The sequence below is a fragment of the Leuresthes tenuis genome, unplaced genomic scaffold (assembly GCF_036924035.1).
Source record: "Leuresthes tenuis unplaced genomic scaffold, fLeuTen1.0.hap1 SCAF_17, whole genome shotgun sequence".
Taxonomy (NCBI): Eukaryota; Metazoa; Chordata; class Actinopteri; order Atheriniformes; family Atherinopsidae; genus Leuresthes; species Leuresthes tenuis.
This window is the reverse complement of record NW_027325371.1, coordinates 22,362,372-22,383,779: the sequence shown is the minus strand read 5'-3', so window position 1 is coordinate 22,383,779 and position 21,408 is coordinate 22,362,372. Positions and strand designations below refer to the sequence as shown.

General features: G+C 41.8%; 1 protein-coding gene across 1 annotated transcript in view; it reads left to right on the top strand.

Annotated features, from left to right (window-relative positions):
* The window catches only part of LOC140272814 (thyroid hormone receptor alpha), a 109,053-nt gene that overhangs the window by 71,543 nt on the left and 16,102 nt on the right, over positions 1–21,408 (top strand). Inside the window, exon 4 of the mRNA XM_072368284.1 lies at positions 19,056–19,117. Within this exon, the coding sequence (XP_072224385.1) occupies positions 19,056–19,117 (62 nt within the window). The remainder of the gene's footprint in view (positions 1–19,055; positions 19,118–21,408) is intronic.

Below are 21,408 nucleotides of genomic sequence, written 5' to 3'. Positions count from 1 at the left end.
GCATACGCACACATGCCTGAACACACACACTTAGCTTTACAGAGCTACTAGAGTAGGGGTCTGAAATAGAATTTGTTGTGTGTGTGTGTGTGTGTGTGTGTGTGTGTGTGCGTGTTTATGCACCCGCTTGTGTCAGAATCAACTACAATGTGAAGCCTCTGAATATTTCAGGAGACAGTTGGCGCAATTCAATTAACATCTAAATAGAAGCATTGCAACCGTTTGTATGTGCTGGAGAGCTTTTAGAGATTTTATTTCATATTACAAATGAGAGGATTGTATTTTTTTGTGCTTAGATTATCCTTGTGTATTTGTCAAGTGGAATACTAATAAGATCCATGTCAGCTGGTTTTAAAGGCGCTAAAGTGTGAAAGCGTGTCATGAATCCTGCATCCAGAAGCAAAACCAAAATCTCAGCGAGCCTGCTTTGGTTTAGCTTTTAGCTTTTTTAGGAAAAACATAAAGATGAGACACATAGTTGAAGTGATGCAGTTCTGATTGAAAGTGTAGTTTTAATCATTTGCTGCATTACTGATGCTGTATGATGTAGCAGATGAAAATATAATGTGAGGGTTTTGACAGCGGGTGCTAACCCTGTGAACATGCCCTTCAGTAATGTGCTTACTGGCAGGGAATCAGCATTTTTATGCACATTGCTCGAATATGTCTGCAAATGGAAAACCTGAAAGCCAGAGTCATGTGTTCCACAATGGATTCTACCTACTGTCAGCAGCATCTGTTTGCTTCGTTTCCACTATCTCTGCTCTCATTTACTGTATTTAAATACAAGTGAATTCCTTATACAGCTGGTCATATTTCCATTTTTGTAAGTTAGAAATAGAGTTAGAGTAGTTGTAGAGTAGAGAAATAGCTACTAAGAGACATGTTGAGACTACATGTTAATTCACAGGCTATAGTTTTACATATGCAGCATCATTTGATAAAAATCACCTTTCAACTAAGTCTTTGTTGTGTGGTTGTCCTGTAAAATAACTCGGGGTATGTTAGTTCGTATGCAGATGAAAGACAGCTGCTTGTCTGCAGGGCAGAACGAGGTAAAGGAGGAAATCGAGAACATGTTTTTTGTGGCAGGATTCTGTCATAACGAATGTGTGACGTGGTGGTGAAGGAGGACCCGGATGCAGATAGTCCAAAAAAAAACCAACTTGATTTATTTAAATAGTCCAAACCAAAAGCACAGCTGAGCCGGAATTCCAAAAGACCTAACGATGAAAAAAACTGAAGCTGTTGGTAGGGCAAGAGTGACAATCATGGCAAAAAGACTCGACAGAAACCTAAAACTCTTTAACACACTTTAGTCACTTTTTTTCATATATGCAGTTCTACTTGTTTACAGTTCATCTGTATATTCAAAAAAGCTAGGCGTAGGATAAGTACGTTGGGACATCAGGTTTCTCTCTTACAGTTTGGTAACTGTATTTCTCATCAGCTTTAGAGTTAGGAAGTCAGCTAAATGGAACAATGGAACATGTCGGCTGTAACTTTGCTGCTGAAGGCTCTAAAGTTCCATTAACTTTTTCTAAAGGGAGTGTCAGGAAATTCTGAATGTTCTTGCATGGCCTGAAACTTCTTTCCAGCTGAGCATTTTCAGTTGAAAAGAAAGAAAAACTTTTCTTCATTAGAGCCATGACTCTTAGCTGGCTACAAAATTTGATTTGATTAAGATTCAGGAATCATCGGCTCAATGCATCTCAGTGTCTCAGATCCTCATATTAGTACAGTGTTTTTCAACTCCGGTCCTCTGGACCCACTGCCTGCAAGTTTTTGACATTTCTCTCCTCCACCACACCTGATTGAAATGATCAGCTCGTCATCAAGCTCTGCATTGGCCTGATAAAGAGCCATTCATTTGAATCAGGTGTGTTGGAGGAGGGGAACATCAAAAACATGCAGGGCAGTGGGTCCCGAGGACCGGAGTTGAAAAACACTGTATTAGTATATAAACACATATACCTACATTTGCATTACTACATGCAACCATCTGAATTCATATTTTATTTAGTGCTCTCTAAGACCAGAATGCTGTCTTTGATATCAATATCTGCATCTTTTCAGAGACCAACCTCTGTGCCGTATATTTTCTGTTTCATTTGAGTCAGTTGCCAAAGAAGTTCACAAAACACATGTGATGGCTACTCACACTGTCAGAGAATCCTCCACTTGGGTTTTCATTTCAATGTAGAGTGTAGGTAAAAGATTTCTGTACTGTAATGTTTATAATTGCAGCTTATACTGCAGCACCAAGGTCTTCAAAAGCTGGTTAAATCTGGGCTTCTTTGCGATTAAAAGAGGTCATAGATCCTTTACTATGAAAGACGCAACAGATTTGGTGATTCTCTTCTCTACCTCAGAGTTGGAGAGTAAAGGTGACAGCATCTCATTTAAATAGTAGCTGGTTAGTCGAATTGGCGGTGTTCCCTAGGGCGGCCGACGTTATGTTTTGGTGAAAATGGCTAAAAGATCTTATCAGAAGTTTTATGTAAGTATTTCTTTTAGATTTTTTCGATGGAATGTCCAATCGGAAGGTTGGTGGTTCAACTTCCGGCTTCCCCGGGCATGTTATTGTGTCCTTGGGCAAGAAACTGAACCACGTTGCCTACCGATGCATCTGTGAATTAAAGCACTTTGAGTGGTCAACTAGACTAGAAAAGTGCTATACAAGTACAGTCCATTTACCATTTAATTCTGCATGCATTTAATCTAGCTAGTGCTTTCCAATAAGTTCATAAAACCCAACGTGTGTACAGATGGCTGCTTTCATTTCAAAACTCTCTATCAGGTCACAGTAATGTTGGTGGGATGCTGCGTAATCCAACATTTCTTCACATCCTGCCTCGAAAACAAAGTTCTTTACTAAGTTGTCTGTTATGTGTAGACACAACATTGGTTCATCCCTTGAGTTAGATGCCTTTTTCATGCTTGAATGATCAGTGTTAATTGGCTTAACAAACTAAAAACATGTTCTTTTGAAAATGATCAGGTACAAACTGGACTGAAAAAATGTGAAAAAGCATCCAGTGTCCAAAGAAAAACTTTGAATGACCTTCAGAAAGCCTGGAGAACTATTGCTTAAGACTTCTTTAAATTATCTGACTCTTCAGAAGCAAAATATAAAGAAATGAGGGCTGAATCAAGACTTCTGCACAGTCTGTAGTTTTCCAGTTCCATCCGTTGTTTATACCCGCTTAATCTGTCGGTCGGGTCATCTGGACCCTATCCCAACAGTCATCAGGCAAGAGGCAGGGTACACCCTGGACAGGTTGCCAGTCCATCACAGGGCCACACAGAGTCAAATGCAACAAACAACCACACACATGCTCATATTCACTCCTAAGGACAATTTTAGAGACACCAGTTAACCTAACATGCATGTTTTTGGATGGTGGGAGGAAGCCAGAGAGAATACATGGGGAGAACATGCAAACTCCACACAGAAAAGCCCCAGCTGGGAGTTGAACCTGGAACCTTCTTGCCGTGTGGCGATGGTGCTAACCACCACACCACCGTGCAGCCCTATTTTTCCAGTTTTTAGTTAGAAATCAAAGTTTGTATCATTATTGCAGAAAAAAAAAAGAAAGAAAGAAAAAAAAAAAGAATTAGAAAATATTCAATATCTTAATTAAAACTTTTTTTTTTTTCTTCCAAGAGAGCATCCAGTCACACAGGTGACATAGCTATGACATTCAAAAACTAGATATTTGGGTGTTTAGATACTCGACAGTTTGTATTATAAATTAACGCAGTTTAAGATTTAGTGGCAGTGACTGTGATGCAGTTACAACATTTATTATACATTCATGATTACAACTGCTGTAATGAAGTGTCCCCACTGCTTTCTTCTCTATAACCAGGCTGCCTATGTTGAAGTTCTGTTTGTTTTCCGTTCTGTTTTAAATCCTGCCCCAGAAAAACTGGGAATACAAAGTGAGAAACAACGCAACAGTCTGGTTTCTGGTTTAGAGAATCTGGATATTTAATGGGAAGGAAATTTGAGCAGGCCTGCAACACAAGCCTGCCCATCAGCCTCGGAGTTGTTATACGGAGAAGTTAAGTGTTAAAGTGTTGATTATCGATTTGTATGCTGGCACAGCCCCAAACTGTGCCAAACTATTTTGTTTTGGACAGCTATGTTGTTTATGAAGCAGAGATCATGTCTGTTCGATCACACATTTCTGTTTAAGAGCTAAAACACTAATGATGGTGGTCTGTGCTAAAGAAAAAACTGCACTTGATGTTTCTTTTTAAGCCTCTACACACATTCAACTACGGTATAATGCAATCTGTCATTAAATATCATTATGTGTACTGTTAGCTCTGGTTATTATGTTTGAGAATGCTCACTACCTGTTTTCCCACAGATAAGTATCTTATCTTGTATCTAGTCTCAAATAGTGATGAATAGAGTAGTATCAGAAACAGCACGACTCAGCATGTTAAATTGGCTTCATCTCTCTTCCACTTCTTTACAAAAAGCCATCTGTCCTCTTGTAGTAATGGGTTGTCTTCTCTGTAGCTGTGCTTATCACCCACAGCAGCACAAACCTTTTAGCAGTTTGGCCTGCCAAGCCACCTGTGAAGGTTGCTGCATCATGAGCAGAAAGTTTGTTTGTTTTTTTTTCACAAATTTGTGAATAATTCAGGAAAGAATATTTTTGTTTCAGTGTTTGGTTTCAAGAAGAGTTGCTGTTTCAACACGACGTAATGTTGAAGATTGTACAGTTCGTCTCCAAGGCTGTGTTTTTTACAAACCCCACTCCAAAACGTTTGGTAGACTGTAAAATTTAAATAAAACACAATGCAATGATTTGTAAGGATCTCACAAACCAATATTTTATCCACAATGTAACGTAGGACACAAGTTCAAGTCTCCAGTTCCAAAGGCATTAATGTACCCTACACTGATGTCTTTCCTCCTTGGCATTGTGTCAACACACACCTGAAAGCTTCAAACCAGAAAACTGCCAAAACGTCTGCTTTTATAGAGGTGTTCACACTTGCAGATAATTAGTTAATTAAGTGCATTTGATGCGCAGCACCAAGCTGTCATTTCCCACCCACATATCTGTGGAAGCAGCAAGGGTAGACTTAGCTTTTCAAACACTGCTACTCAATTTTATTATAACTTTTGTTCAGTATATGACAGCACAGTGTCATGAGTTGTTCTAGGTTGTATTTACTTAATTTTAAGACTTGGTACAGACCAGATCATTCCAGCTCTCTGCGCTGCACTAAGATGTTGTGTCCTGATGCATAAAACCTTCAAACTGAAAGACACTGTCCTTTATTTATCACATGACTGTTTACACACACACACACACAAACACACACACACATTCGCACATTAACATATTAAGCCATTGGCCTTGTGACAGCAGTATGAGATAATAGCTACAGGCAGGGATTTTTCTCAGAGAAATTTATTCTATTTATATCATTGATTTAAGCGTGACAATTATCCATCACATGAGATCCTGTGCACAATTTCGACCAAATCAACTATAATCAGCAGCTTTGTATTGTAAATCAGTTCTAATGTTCTCTTTTAAATGGCTTGTTTTCCCACTAAGCAGTTGACTGCAGGACCATACCTGCCTGCAGCTCACAGCAGTTGTTGTCAGGGCCTGTAGAGCTAAAGTATAGAGATATGTTGTAGCCGGGCCAGCCAGATAACCTCACCTCTAACGTCAGTAAGACCAAGCAGCTGGTGGCCGATTACAGTAAAGCCTTTCTCTATGGTTGGAGGAAGAATAAAAAAAGTTAGTGCGTTTAGATCCCTGCAATGTGATCTACCTCAAAAAGTGTGGTTGTTAAGAAGGCCCAGCTGTGAATGTGTTATCTAAGGCAGCTCAGGACATTTGACTCAGGACAAGCAAATTGCAGGATGCTTGACAGCTCAGCCATGGAGATGATTCTGGGCAGCTGCATCACTATCCTCCAGGGTATCGTCATCGTTCGAAACCTCAACTCTGGTACTTTGTGATGAGGGCTTAATGTTCAGTGCAAGTTTCTCCAGGGACATCGAAGACAGCATGTAAAAACTAAAAGTGACATGTTAAGTGAACTTCAAGTGCAAAAATGGATGGAGTACCCCATTAGGAACGCTCATCATAGTAATAAACTGTTATTCTCTCTAAAGTTCTCTTACAATGTTCATCATTCTTTGTCATCCCGCCCATATTAACCCTCTGTTCCGCATGCTTACTCACCACCTTATTGGGTTTGATGAGTTGGAAGGGCATGGAAAGCATTAATGTCATCAGTTCTTCCTCTTTTGATCTTAAGTGGATTCCCTGTGAAGGGAGCAGGCTTGCCAGTTTCAGACTTATCAGATGAGGGCAGCATGCCAGTCTGAATAAAAAAAATCAGATACGTCCTTAAATCAAATAAAATTTAGGGACCTTAAATCCCAGCTACAATGCCACTGCTGTTGTTTTCTGCCCTGATCATAACATCAACCAAATACTAAGCTTCTTTAATCATGTTAAAATGCAAATTTCAATTACATCTTGCAAATCTGAAAGTTATCTGATTCTATAAGTTATCTGATATGCCCTCGTCTGGAATACTCCGGTAAGAGTCATAGCTAATCAGCAGGTAAGTTATTATTGGGTCCTAAAACACTCTTGGCCTTAAACTCATAGTCTACATTTTATGCTCACTCCTAGTATGTTGGAGGATGTAAGCAGATCAAAAAGTGCACTGCTGTCCAACTGGCTAACTCACATTTTAATCTAAAGTCACCCTCTTTTCCTAATGCATGACCAATAGTGGGAAATTATAACTACATAACCATTTAAACAACAAGATGAAAACCAAATGGGTTAAGCAACTAAACGTCACAGAAAAGCACAGTTTACATGAACAGTTTGATGCGTATCTTAATTTTCACACACATGTTGAGAAAAAAACAAAGCTCTCAAGCCCAGCGCAGTCATCACAGTGTAGAACTTGAAACAAACAGCCATGTCCCTTTCAAAGTGCTTAATCCCCCTGAATACAAAGAACAAATTGTCTTGACAAACCAGAAATCAAAGTGGGGAATCCCAACTGATTTGATGTGGTGTGTATAAGTATAGATCCTTATCAGTATACTCAAACCAAAGGCCAGTAATAGATGGATGAGCTTCCACTTTGTCATCACCTAGCTCAGAATGTAGAGACATGGGAGTGGGAAGCAGGTTAAAGACTAACTAGGTCCTTCATCCAGAAAGATTCCTACTGTACCAAACAGCTCTATGTCTAAGCAGAGAACATTACTCCAGAGGGTCTGGTCTTTAACTATATGTGTTATTGGGAAACATGCTTTGTGCTAATGTTGGTTTTGGACAAAAGGCTAAATTTATATAATCTTTCACTTCAACTAGTGCAAGGCTTAACTGCAATTAATCCTTGGAAAATTTTTGGAAGTTCATAAAGACTTCCTTGGCTGGATAAATTATTCCATCATCTGCCGCTTATCCGGGGGTCGGGTCGCGGGGGCAGCAGCTTGAGCAGAGAAACCCAGACGTCTCTGTCCCCGGCCACTTCTTCCAGCTCTTCCGGGGGGACCCCGAGGCGTTCCCAGGCCAGCCGAGAGACATAGTCTCTCCAGCGTGTCCTGGGTCTTCCCCGGGGTCTCCTCCCAGTGGGACGTGCCCGGAACACCTCCCCAGGGAGGCGCCCAGGGGGCATCCTAACCAGATGCCCGAGCCACCTCATCTGACTCCTCTCAATGCGGAGGAGCAGCGGTTCTACTCCGAGCCCCTCCCGGATGACTGAGCTTCTCACCCTATCTCTAAGGGAGAGCCCAGACACCCTGCGGAGGAAACCCATTTCGGCCGCTTGTATTCGCGATCTTGTTCTTTCGGTCACTACCCACAACTCGTGACCATAGGTGAGGATGGGAACGTAGATTGACCAGTAAGTAGAGAGCTTCGCCTTCTGGCTCAGCTCCCTCTTCACAACGACGGGTCGGTGCAGAGCCCGCAACACTGCAGACGCCGCACCGATCCGCCCGTCAATCTCCCGCTCCATTCGTCCCTCACTCGTGAACAAGACCCCGAGATACTTGAACTCCTCCACTTGGGGAAGGATCTCATTCCCGACCCGGAGAGATCATTCCACCCTTTTCCGGCTGAGAACCATAGTCTCGGATTTGGAGGTGCTGATTCTCATCCCAGCCGCTTCACACTCGGCTGCGAATCGCTCCAGTGAGAGTTGAAGGTCACGGCCTGACGACGCTAACAGAACCACATCATCTGCAAGAAGCAGAGACCCGATTCTGAGGTCGCCAAATCGGACACCCTCAACACCCTGGCTGCGCCTAGAAATTCTGTCCATAAAAGTTAGGAACAGAATCGGTGACAAAGGGCAGCCCTGACGGAGTCCAACTCTCACCGGAAACGTATCCGACTTACTGCCGGCAATGCGGACCAAACTCTGGCACCGGTCATACAGAGACCGAACGGCCCCTATCAAGGGGTCCGGCACTCCATATTCCCGGAGCACCCCCCACAGGACTCCACGAGGGACACGGTCGAACGCTTTCTCCAAGTCCACAAAACACATGTAGACTGGTTGGGCGAACTCCCATGCACCCTCCAGGATCCTGCCGAGGGTATAGAGCTGGTCCACTGTTCCACGGCCAGGACGAAAGCCACACTGCATCTCCTGAATCCGAGGCTCGATTATCCGACGGATCCTCCTCTCCAATACCCCCGAATAGACCTTACCAGGGAGGCTGAGGAGTGTGATACCCCTATAGTTGGAACACACCCTCCGGTCCCCCTTTTTAAAGAGGGGGACCACCACCCCAATCTGCCAGTCCAGAGGCACTGTCCCCGATGTCCACGCGATGCTGCAGAGGCGTGTCAGCCAAGACAGCCCTACAACATCCAGAGCCTTGAGAAACTCAGGACGGACCTCATCCACCCCCGGGGCCTTGCCACCGAGGAGCTTTTTGACCACCTCGGCAACCTCAGCCCCAGAAATGGGAGGCCCCGTCTCCGAGCTCTCCGACTCTGCCTCTTCCGAGCACGTGTTGGTAGGATTGAGGAGTTCCTCGAAGTACTCCCCCCACCGACTCACAACATCCCTAGTTGAGGTCAGCAAAGCCCCGTCCCCACTGTAAACAGTGTTGACTGTGAGCCGCTTCCCCCCCCTGAGACGCCGGATGGTGGACCAGAATCTCTTCGAGGCCGTCCGGAAATCGTTCTCCATGGTCTCACCGAACTCCTCCCAGGCCCGAGTTTTTGCCTCAGCAACCGCCGAAGCCGCAGCCCGTCTGGCCTGTCGGTACCTATCAGCTGCTTCCAGGGTCCCACTGGCCAAAAAGGCCCGATAGGACTCCTTCTTCAGCTTGACGGCTTCCCTCACCACTGGTGTCCACCAGCAGGTTCGAGGGTTGCCGCCACGACAGGCACCGACCACCTTACACACAACTCCGATCAGCTGCCTCGGCAATGGAGTCACGGAACATGGCCCATTCGGACTCAATGTCCCCCACCTCCCCCGGGATATGGTTGAAGCTCTGCCGGAGGTGGGAGTTAAAGCTCCTTCTGACGGGGGATTCTGACAAACGCTCCCAGCAGACCCTCACAATACGTTTGGGCCTGCCAGGTCTGATCTGCATCCTCCCCCACCAGCGGAGCCAACTCACCACCAGGTGGTGATCAGTTGACAGCTCCGCCCCTCTCTTCACCCGAGTGTCCAGGACATACGGCCGCAAGTCCGATGATACAACCACAAAGTCGATCATCGAACTGCGGCCAAGGGTGTCCTGGTGCCAAGTGCACATATGGACACCCTTATGTCTGAACATGGTGTTCGTTATGGACAGTCCATGACCAGCACAGAAGTCCAACAACATAACACCACTCTGGTTCAGATCGGGGGGGCCGTTCCTCCCAATCACACCCCTCCAGGTCTCACTGTCATTGCCCACGTGAGCATTGAAGTCCCCCAGCAGAACGAGGGAGTCTCCGGTAGGAGCATTCTCCAGTGCCTCCCCCAGAGACTCCAAAAAGGGTGGGTACTCTGAACTGCTGTTTGGCGCATAGGCACAAACAACAGTCAGGACTCGTCCCCCCACCCGAAGGCGGAGGGAGGCTACCCTCTCGTTCACTGGGGTAAACCCCAATGTACTGGCACACAGCCGGGGGGCAATAAGTATGCCCACACCTGCTCTGCGCCTCTCACCACGGGCAACTCCAGAGTGGAAGAGAGTCCAACCCCTCTCAAGAGGACTGGTTCCAGAGCCCAAGCCGTGTGTCGAGGTGAGTCCGACTATATCTAGCCGGAACCGCTCAGCCTCGCGCACCAGCTCCGGCTCCTTCCCCAACAGAGAGGTGACATTCCACGTCCCAAGAGCTAGCTTCAGTAGCCGAGGATCAGACCGCCAAGGCCCCTGCCTTCGGCTGCTACCCAGCTCACATCGCACCCGACCCCCTTGGCCCCTCCCACGGGTGGTGAGCCCGTCGGAAGGGGGACCCACGTCATCATTTCGGGCTATGCCCGACCGAGCCCCATGGGCACAGACCCGGCCACCAGGCGCCCGCTGCCGGGCCCCACCCCCGGGCCTGGCTCCGAGGGGAGGCCCCGGTGTCCCATATCCGGGCAAGGGATCACGAGGTCCAAATTTTTTGTTCATCATAAGGAGTCTTTTGAGCTGTTCTTTGTCTGGTCCCTCATCTAGGATCTGTTTGCCTTGGGTGACCCTACCAGGGGCTTAAAGCCCCGGGCAACATAGCTCCCAGACTCATTGGGGCACGCAAACTCCCCCACCACGATAAGGTGACAGCTCAGGGGGAAGCTGGATAAATTAGTTGTTTGGAAATACCTTGCCTCCCTGAAGGCCTTAAATAGCTTATAGTCCTGATCATGAAACTCAACTACCAGACAACAACCTGCCTCTATACAACATGGAAACTCTTGTTAGGCATCATAACAGGTAAGATGAGTAGGAATATGGCTCAAAACAAAAGTGTATCCCAGAAAAGAATTGAGCATAACTATAGAGGATCTCAACACCAGCTGCTGATTGAAAGAACTGTCACTCAAGACTATAAGATCAGACATACAAATATATGTGGCACCTGGATTGACTGCAAGAAAGCCTTCAACTCAATGCTTCACACATGGACTCAACAGGGCTCTAAGAGCCTTCATGATGAAGTCAAATGAACTGTCATGGACAACACCAGAGGCCAGTTTAGTTACCATAGAATGTCGCATCAACCAAGGCTGTCCCAACTGCTGTTCTGCATAGGCCTGTACCTCCTCAGCCAGATCTTCAAAAAGAATCGCTATGAATACCAGTGCTGAAGTAGAGCAATTATCAGCCACCTCCTTGACATGGACAACATCAGTCTGTATGCCAGGACATAGGGAGACATCAACTCAATGATCCACCTAACAAGGATATACAGCAACGATATCGGAATGTCATTCAGAATAGATAATGGTGGCCAAGTGATCAAAGATGGAAAGGGTTGAACTACCAGAAAGCAACATAGGCCATGTTCAGGACAGCTGCAAATAGCTTGGGGTCCCACAAGTAAATGGTAACCATGAAGAGGCCACAAGGAAGTCAGCCACATCCAAGTACCTACTAAGAGTAAGGCAGGTCCTGAAGAGTCAGCTGGGAATGGGAAGATCAAAGTCTGAGCTATCAACATGTTTGTCAGTTATCCCCGCCGGTATAATAACCTGGCCGAAGGAAGAGAGAGAAGCCACTGATATTAAAGCAAGGAAGCTCCTCCCAATGCATGAAGGGTTTAATTCCAAGTCCAGCAATGTGAGACTTACACTAAGGAGTGGGAGGGAGTCCGGCAGCCAGTGAGCATCAGAGCTGCGATGTAGGATGAGACACAGGTTGCCCCAGTGCTGAACTGCTAATTTCTTGTCTCAGGCAGCTGACACACAATGACAGGGAGGAGGATGAGGGAGAAAAAGGAAGAACCATCATGGAAGGATAAACCTCTGCATAATGTGTACCACCCACAGATTGAGGGGCCTGATATCAAGTAGTACAATCAGTGGCTAGAAATGGCTGGTCTTGGAAATACTGATTGTGGCAGCTCAAGGACAGGCCCTGAGCACAAGAGTAATAGAGGGTGGTCTCTACCACACCAGACAAGAGCCCAGGAGCTGGCTGTGCAAAGACACTTCCGATAATAGTGTACAAGGACATCTGTGCAAAGTATGGGTTGTAGGTCCTGAAGTCAGGGTGGAAGATGCCTCCAAAGATGGTGGAGAATGACAGAGCTAAGATCCTGTGGGACTTTATAATACACATTGAGATTTCAACTGGATGTGTATTGTGTATGTCCTTCTGAATTCTAATTCAGGCTCTCCTTCTGCTGCCAATGCTTCGTGTAACGTGAATGGTTTTGTGGCTGCCTCTTGGCACCTCATTAGGATGTTGCTGTCAAGCATGGCTACAGTTCTGTTATAACCTACTGAAAACCAGAGAACAAGCCAAGATGTCAGTCTCTAATTAAGAATAGCTTTCAAATATACTGAGTTACAAAAGAATTGGGCAGATCATAGTGAAGACAAATGATTTTACTGATTGATCCCATTCACTGAATGAGGAGATGGCGTAGAATCATATTCAAGTGATTCCACGGCCAAGACAGGGCTTTTGTGGCCAAAATTTAGGGATTAGCATTTTTTTTAAAACTCTTGATCTTTTTTTTTTTTGTAATAACTTCTACAATGAGACTTTAATTTGTTTCTATTCTTATTGTTTGATGACACATTTAATTTTGGAGTCTAACCTAAAAACTAATGAATGTCTGTTAAGGTCTTATAACAATACAGGTCTTATAAGAAATACAGGTGCTAATGAGGCAAGTGGGACAAAAAGACCCAAAACTGCCCAAAACCTCGTACAAAGTTTGACTACAAATGCTTTAGGAAATATCACCAGTGCTGTGGAACATGAGTGTGACAGCACTGATAATGACTTAACTCTGCATAAGTGTGTGCATGTGCGTTTGCTTTCATAGAGAAGAAAGCAACTCGCCCTTTTCTAGTCCCTAAGGTCAGTTGCCCACACAGTTAGCCCTCCTCCCAAATCAAATTAATTCATGGAGCTGAGACAATGACATTGGGGGGCTTGTCACAGCCATGGAGGCTTTTCAACTTTTACGCATGGCCACACACAACAGGATGGATTAGTGTATGACATCTCTCTTTTGAAATACCTACTGTGTCTAAGAGCAGCCATGTGATTTAGACGTAACACTGAACAATTACTAGTCAACAATAAGTAACATGTAAAAGCTTAGCCTTGGTTTTCTTTTAAAAAAGAATAAAATTGCTGTTCCCTTTTCTTTAGTCAGCAAGGCATCTGATGCATAACGGCTGCTGTGGAATTTACCTGGAGGTGTTGCTAAAACAGTTAGTGCTTGGCTGGAGCCCGACTAAAGGCTAACATCGTTGATTAAATGAAAGACGAATAAGGCGGTAAAGGACTGCATTGACAGATCACAGTGGAAACAAGATTGATAGAAATTTAATTGATATCGTCAAACAGCTAAGTAAATAAGTACATTTACATCATATTTGATGATACTTTAATCTCATTCTGAAAAAAAGATGGTACTATTGCTTTTTGTTTTAGCACTTCTTCATCAAGGATTTTGTGTGCTGCAGTGTGGTAATCTTTGTACTGACCCTGCCCACACTGATGTCCCTGTATCCCCTCAGTTGCTGTATGAATATTTTATAAAATAGTATTTAGCCATCACATATATCAATTTGTTTATGCAATGTCATTTAAATTTTATGGACTTCATAGTTAATGAAAGAAAGCATACATTGTTGTACATGTAATTGTTCTGCCTTGTCATTGTTGAAATCTGGCCTTTGCTCAGTTTGAAAAATGCTTGCAACAGAGTGTTAACATACTGGCATTTACATAGAAAACTGCTGAACGGGTTGCGCTTCTTTGAAGATAAGAATCATGAAGCAGCCAAGCAGAAGTAATAACAGAGTGTCCAACTTTTATTTTAAAGATGCATCAAAATGGGTCCTCAGTATTTATCTGTGCTGTATCTTGTGCTGCTCTTATGCCTCAGATGATGACCTATCAGCTGCAAAAATTTTCCATCCAGCTGTATTTGTGGTCTTTAAAATAACTTTTACACTCAGAGCAAAAGGAGATTACAGAGCAGTCTAATTAATTTAATGGGGTATCTTGCATCTCTGTGTCCTCATAAGCCTCCACTCAGCTGCACTGGAGAGACTGCATCATTCAGCTGTTATGCAATCAGGCTAACATTAAAGCTTAACTGAGTTTGGAAGGAGAGGGACACATTTTTTTTCACTGGGGAAAGATGAAAAGCGACCTAAATTTAAGAAGGGAAGAATTGCAGAGAACATACAAGGGAAACAGACAACAATGAAATGTACAAAAATCCCCAGGAATGACGGAGAAAGAGTTTAACTACTTGGACTAAAAAAAAGAAAAGACAAAACAAGAGTGATGCAAGGGCAGGAAGTGAAAGTGAGCAAGAGGGAATGTATGATGTGGATGGGAGCACGACGGCAGTGTGTTGTGATGACAAGAGAGCATGCCATCGGGTGAGGGACTGCACATGCATGCAGACAGGGTGGGGAGGAGGGAGACGGAGAGGAAGGCTGGAGCCCAGGAGCTGAAAGGGAGGGAGAGAAGAGAGGGGCGGGAAATAAACAGAGTTGCCGTCCCCTCTCAGCAGCCAGTCTGAGGCACTGAAGCTACTGTCGCTACAGATGTTCCAGCTGACAGTACCAACTACAGTTCGACTTTACTGTACTTTGCAGGCATCCATTTGGGACGTTGGCTGTCAGGAATTTAAGATCTGCAGCTGCAGTCTGTTCGTGTGAACAAAGCTGGATGGGACACGTGCACTAAATCCAGTGAGGCTGGAACAGCAGAGAAAGCTGCTGATTTACATTCTCTTCTTCTAATATTCCTGCAAAGGGAGCAACATGCATATCTTACAGCCATATTGCATCAACAGGTTGGTGTTTTTGAGGGAATATAATATTCTAGCTTTGAGTTGATGATATTATTCGATAAATTAAATTTTCAAATGATGATCACGTTAAATGACTTTGATCCAATTAAATGTTTGGCATTTTGAACTGAAACCTCTAATCTGCTAAGGATTCACATGATTCTTGATGTACTTTTGGTAAACTAATTTGTTGCGTCATTCCCGTTGCTTGAGACAGGAAAACAACATGGTGCCGATATGATAGAAGGATTTGTAGCCAAACAAATGTTTCTTCAGTTTTTTTTGTTTTATTCATTTAATTTTGGGGGAGGGGACTTGCATGTGATACTATAAACCATCCCAGCTCAACAATCAATCTGTTGTCAAAGCTCTCATCCCACAACATGACTTTCAGGCAGTGATATTTTAGCTGATGCCCCCAGGTTGAGCTCCAGACTGGCTCCTTTCTGTCCTTTCTGTTTTTTTATAACTACAGTGTTTGTTGTTAACAATACATACATTTACGAAGTGGGTTGTTTAAAGCTATGATTTTTCATCTATTGATGACACCATTCAAAACAGAGAGGTTTAACAGCATTAGACTGACAACTGTGCTTTTGACAATATCAATTAAATTTATAATTCAACATTTATCAAAAGGGATGGGCAATGATTTTCAAATTGTTATTAAAATATTAGATATTGAATAATACATTTGGCTATCATCTAAGTGTGGGACTTATACTAGGTCTTATTTCAACCTACAACAGGAAGTAATGATTTATTACGGCCAGAAGGTGGCAGTAATGTACTAAGCTGTTTGTCAGCCTCCATTAAACAACAACAGAAGAAGACTTCACTATTGCCAGGCATCGTTAAAATGTTTGTAGGGCTGTCTACATTGATGCTGGTATACAGAGAGGAGAAACATCTCTATCAAACAACATTGACCACCTTACGCTGATATACTTACATGACTTCATGGTCTTATCTTTGTTCGTTACTGCATCCATCTACACATCCTATGGTCTGAAGCACTGACAGGGAGCTTTTTTTTAAAATTACAAATGGGTTACTGACGTTCAAGGTTTCCCCATGTTCTAACAGATGCTCTAAATGAATAGCATAATGTAAACATAGCTCGCTACCTATGGTAGTAATATAGAATTACAACCAGGTTTGATTCCAACCTCAAGCTAGTTTTTGCTCTCCCTCCTTTCTCTTTCCCCACCTCTACACTTCATATATTGAAGGAAAGACAAAAAGTTGGAAAACCATGAAAAAAAATTGTAACATTACAAAACATTCAATTGTTTTTTTTATTTTTTTCTGTCTGATAATCAATAATTGGAAATTTTTTGAATTTCCCCCACTGGGGATAAAGTATTTTCTATAAAAGAATGTGAAATTTAATTGTACAGAACATCCTTTTTACAGTTTTGATGCCTATTAATTTTTTATGTGTTGTCTGTCTGCTTTAAGTCATGGCTCACACACAAACCGTTGAATAAGGAGTGTCTAGACAGCAGTCTTCCTGGGAAAACTATTCAGTTGTCTTCTACTATCATTGCAGTTTGAAGTAACATAATCGGAACCATACAGTGGACAAAGACCTGTCAACACTGACACAAAGCTCATAATTGATTGAATTGGGAGACATCTTGAAAATAATAATTTTCTGTTTGTGTAATTCAACTCACTTTGATAAGAAACCAGAGAACACATTTCTTACTGACCACGTGCACTCCAATAAAAGATAATATGTTTGCTCAACTGTGAAGAACAGCAAGCACCAAGATAGAGGCGTTTTTTGGGGGGTGTTTTTTTTGCTATTGGTTGGAAGAGGAAAGTGGATTTGACAGGAGAGCAGTGGTGTTACGTAATACTGCTGATGGATGAGAGGAGAGGAGAGATGGGATGAAAAGAAGGGAGAAAACCAAAAATTCACAGGGAGGAAAAAATATCATTTACGGGAGTACAGCTTTGCCTATAGGAGCGTAAGCAAAATAGGAGGCACAGAGGGAGATTTTATGGAGGAGAGGAAAAATGGCAACAGCAGGGCTGTGAAGCAAACAGACATGTAGATAGACAGAAAGCATGAGAGCATAAGAAAAACAAAGTACAGAGAATCATAGAAACAGAAAGGAGGGGTGAACAGATGTGGAAAGGAATTATCTCTGTCCTGGAAATCTGCATGTGTTGAATATGTGTGTGCATGTGTTTGTCTATTGATATGATTTACTACTGAGTAATCCCTAAAACCATTGAAAGCCCAATGTGTGCAAGCCTTAAATTATTTGTGTTTCTTCTGAAATTACATTTGAGACCATTTCTTATCGACAGATAAATAGATATATTGATGGATAGATGTATTTTGGCAAAGTGACAGATTAAACATCCCCTTTTACCACAGAGTCCAACAACAGTATTTTTAGAATATAATTCTTGTTTTTCTTTTGAGCATACAAAAATAAATGCTCATTTTAGCATGCTAACAATGCTCACAGTGATAATATTAGCTTGTCGTTGTTTTGCAAGGTTATTGTCTACAATGCATGTTAGCATGCTTGTTAGTGCAAAAAACCCCACTTAACTATCGACATTGCCTGAAGAGCATAAATATTTAAACAAGGGGCACATTAAAAGTTACAATAGAAGCTTGGTTAGAGAATCTAAAAGGGACATTTGTTTGTTTTTCTTCTTTATAGTGGTAGTGTGAAGTACTTGTGAATAGTTAGGGTCTTATCTGCAGTAAATTGTGGTTAGTTAACTCTCAGTCTGGAGAACCAGGGGCGTATTCTGACCGCTGAGCCAAGCTAATCACTACTCAGACCAACACGTTGACTGTGTTCGTATTGTTCACTCACTCCATCACCCTCTATATAAAGAACTCACAATGGACACAATGGGGCAGCCAGCTGCTGATGCATTTGTCTTGTCATTCATGGTTGAAGTGTCTGAGAAGTACAATTGTTCTCAACGGATGAGAAAATCATGATAAAGAGCTGAATATTAGCTTTAATATGCTCTATGGTCTATTTTAACTAAAGTACTGTACTTTACAGCTTCTGAAGAGTACTTTTAGTGGATACATCATAAGTTTTTACTGTACTTTATAATAAATTTTAAGAATGTAGTTGTACAATACATTGTAACAAAATGGCTAATTCACTACATAGTAGACTTTATATTAGATTTTTCAAGTTCTAATTGTTTTAGACCTGAAAATCTCACTGCTCCTGTCAGGAATTCTTCTCCAAACTGAGAGCAAACAAACTTCTGTTTACTCTATTTAAGACACTAACTACTCGCAAGTAAGTCACACGAGCTCATATGAAAATGGTATATATCTTCTAAAAGTCAGTAAGATATACCATTCAAATTTCATGGCAGTGCATCCATTATACCGGTTGTGATTGATACCTGTATTTTATGTAGTGCAATACAATGATACCTAATACCTGCAACAATATGTCATTAAAGTGGTGAACCAGCTGATCATCAGACAAATTATATATCTCCTCAGACAAATTCCATTGGAATGACTAAAAATTTATATATCATGGGAAATAATATTTGCAGCTTGCTTGAGTTTGTGCTACTGAACTTAACATATGAAAGTCTGTCAATGCCAGTAAATACCATAAACACATTTTTTTTTAAGAAAACACATCAAATGTTGAAACTGAGACATTTTACTGTTTCATGGAAAATATCAGCTTACTTTGAATTTTTGGCAATAATGTGTCTAAAAAAAATGTGACAGGGCCATGTTTACCGCTGTGTAGCATCCCCTTATCTTTTAACAGTCCGATGAGCTGTATGAGGTTTATCATTTTTTCTCTGTCATGCAGCTAAAGGCATGAATTTGAACATAAAGATGATTTTATTACAGCAGAGCTGATATGATTCTTTCTAGATTGTTTTAAATGTAAGAACATGAATTAAGAATCAATCCACACTGAAAATCAATCAAATCAATCCAAATAAAATATGTAAATATGTAAAAAGATAAAAATATATGTCTGTTATCTGCTTCACTCTTCCTTCTCATCCTTTCTTCCCTCGCAGGTGGCTAGATGTGCCAAAGAGAAAGAGGAAGAACAGTCAGTGTTCAGTGAAGAGCATGTCTGGTAAGTATTCATTGACTCTGACCTCACCTTGCTGTTTTTTGGGGGGGATTTGTTCAGTGAGCAGGGTGGTCCGCCACTCCACTGCTGGTTGCCCTGAGCTTTGAGTGGTCTCCTCTTTGTCACTAACATGATTACCTTCTTATCATCATTTTACATTTTACAGGCTTAGTTGAACACAGTGTTGCTCACCTAGACTAGGTTTGTATTAGAGAGCTGTTAACAGAACTATCAAAGTTCATGGCTTAAGTACACAACTACGAGATTCAGAGTCAATTACAACAGCAAACATCAGTTGGAGTTTGTTTTTAACCATCCTTCATAACCAAATGTAATTTCCCCTACTTGACCCACATAAGACATATTCTACTGATGCTCCCACACATTACTGCTGACATTTGCATTTTAAAAAAGCGTTCACTGTTAGCTCCTGTGGGGTCGACCGATATTCAGCATATTTCTTCGGGCAGTAAAGGTACCGTGTACATATTATCATGAACTACACGTTGTTTTTTGCAGCAATGCAGCCACAGACAAGCATGTTTTTTCATTGTGAGTAAAGAAGACCGAAATCTATCATTATGTAATACCTTTGAGAAAACAGTGTGTCTTACTTAGGTGAAAATGTGATAAACAACAAAAATATATCTGGCAACAAGGCAGAGATGTTGTTTGGTTGAAGAAAAACTTGCCATCAATATTTAACTCAGTTTACTGGACCTACATCTGTTGAAAACTGAGTTACCCGGTACATTGGTTTTCAATTCCAAAAGTACAAATACGGCCCTTCTCTGATGCACTTTTATATTTTGAGATGAGTAAAAAAGAGAAAAACGATTTGGACTAATAATCTGATGCCTAAAGGGGATATAGTGTAATTCCTTTTCTATTGGATTTTGAACAAATATCTCTGTCCAGGGACTAGGAGCATTTGAGCTTTTTATGGATTTCCGCAGCCAAGTGTAGTTCTGAAGAAAATCTAAAAGTTAAAGTTTAAGTAAAACAACAATTCCAAAAATTACGCCCGTTGATTATAAATCTTAAATCAACAAATTCAACTGCCATCGATGCATCCTTAGTCCTGTCTAACTAAACTGTGATTTGTGAGAATTCCTTTTGTTTTTATCTAAATCATTTATATAAAAAAAAGCTTCTTTCGGTTAAATGTAATGAAATTAAATTAAATAGGCCTCATTATAGAAGGTGGCAGTGTGTTTTGAACCATCTTCGTATCGTATGCAGCCAAGTTTTATCTCAAGCTAAAGCCTTGGTAATCATCTTAAGACCATAGAATAAATATTTGACATCATTAAGCAAAGGTACAACATTTACAAAGAACTATCAGAGTATCTTATAATCCCGTGAAAATCCAATTCTGAGTAAAAACACTCCATTGATATAAATGAAGAATGGTGAATTAATCGAACAATAAATTGCATTTCCTCTGTGAGAATCTGCCTCTTATTTCATTAGTCGACTTATAATCATAGCTCTTTAACAGAGTCATCCTTTATTTTTTTTTGGAATCATGAATATTTCCAGAAGCGTTTACCTCATAAAATCAGTTATATGGATCAAATAAAACAACAAAATTATTGATAAAGTTGAACCAGTATGTAAATCGCAGAAATTAGGTCGATAAAGAACATTTTGTTACGACTCTAAATGAAAGCTTTTGAACAAAGATTACAAATTTAATAAAGAAAAAAATGTGATAAGGAATAGAATACTAAATAAAGTGGAAATATTTTTCCAAAGCATGTCTGTGATTCGGTTATTAGCTTTAACGATTATCTCGAGTGTAAGCTGCCATTTTCCAGTTATAAGGAATGTAGCTTTTCTCTTGGTATGTTTTCATAAGAAGATCAACTGAATAAATCCTCCCTCTGTGGAGTGCTCCTAGCCCTTCTGCTTCACCGAAGTCTCTGCATGTGTGTGTGTGCTGACTTGGATTGTTTGACTTTTGTGTGTATAAAGATTTGCATAGAGGTAGCAGTGTGGGGGTTGGGTATTTATGTCAGTGGCTTAAAATATTCAAATGCATATTTGTGTCCTCCTGCAACGACGTGACAGCTTAGAGGTTGGAGATCTAAAGAAGCAGATTACATGCGCCTGTATAAGTGCGAGTTCAAAGGATCAAAGGACTGAGAGAAACCTTTCAAGAGTGATAAATAAGCAAATGAAAGCTTGAGATGAAAAGATGAATCCTGGTAGTGTGAACCTCATAAGCTGTCATGACGTGAGGCCTGTGTGCAGAAACGACTGTGTTCCATCCTGTATCCCAGTCTCCTGGG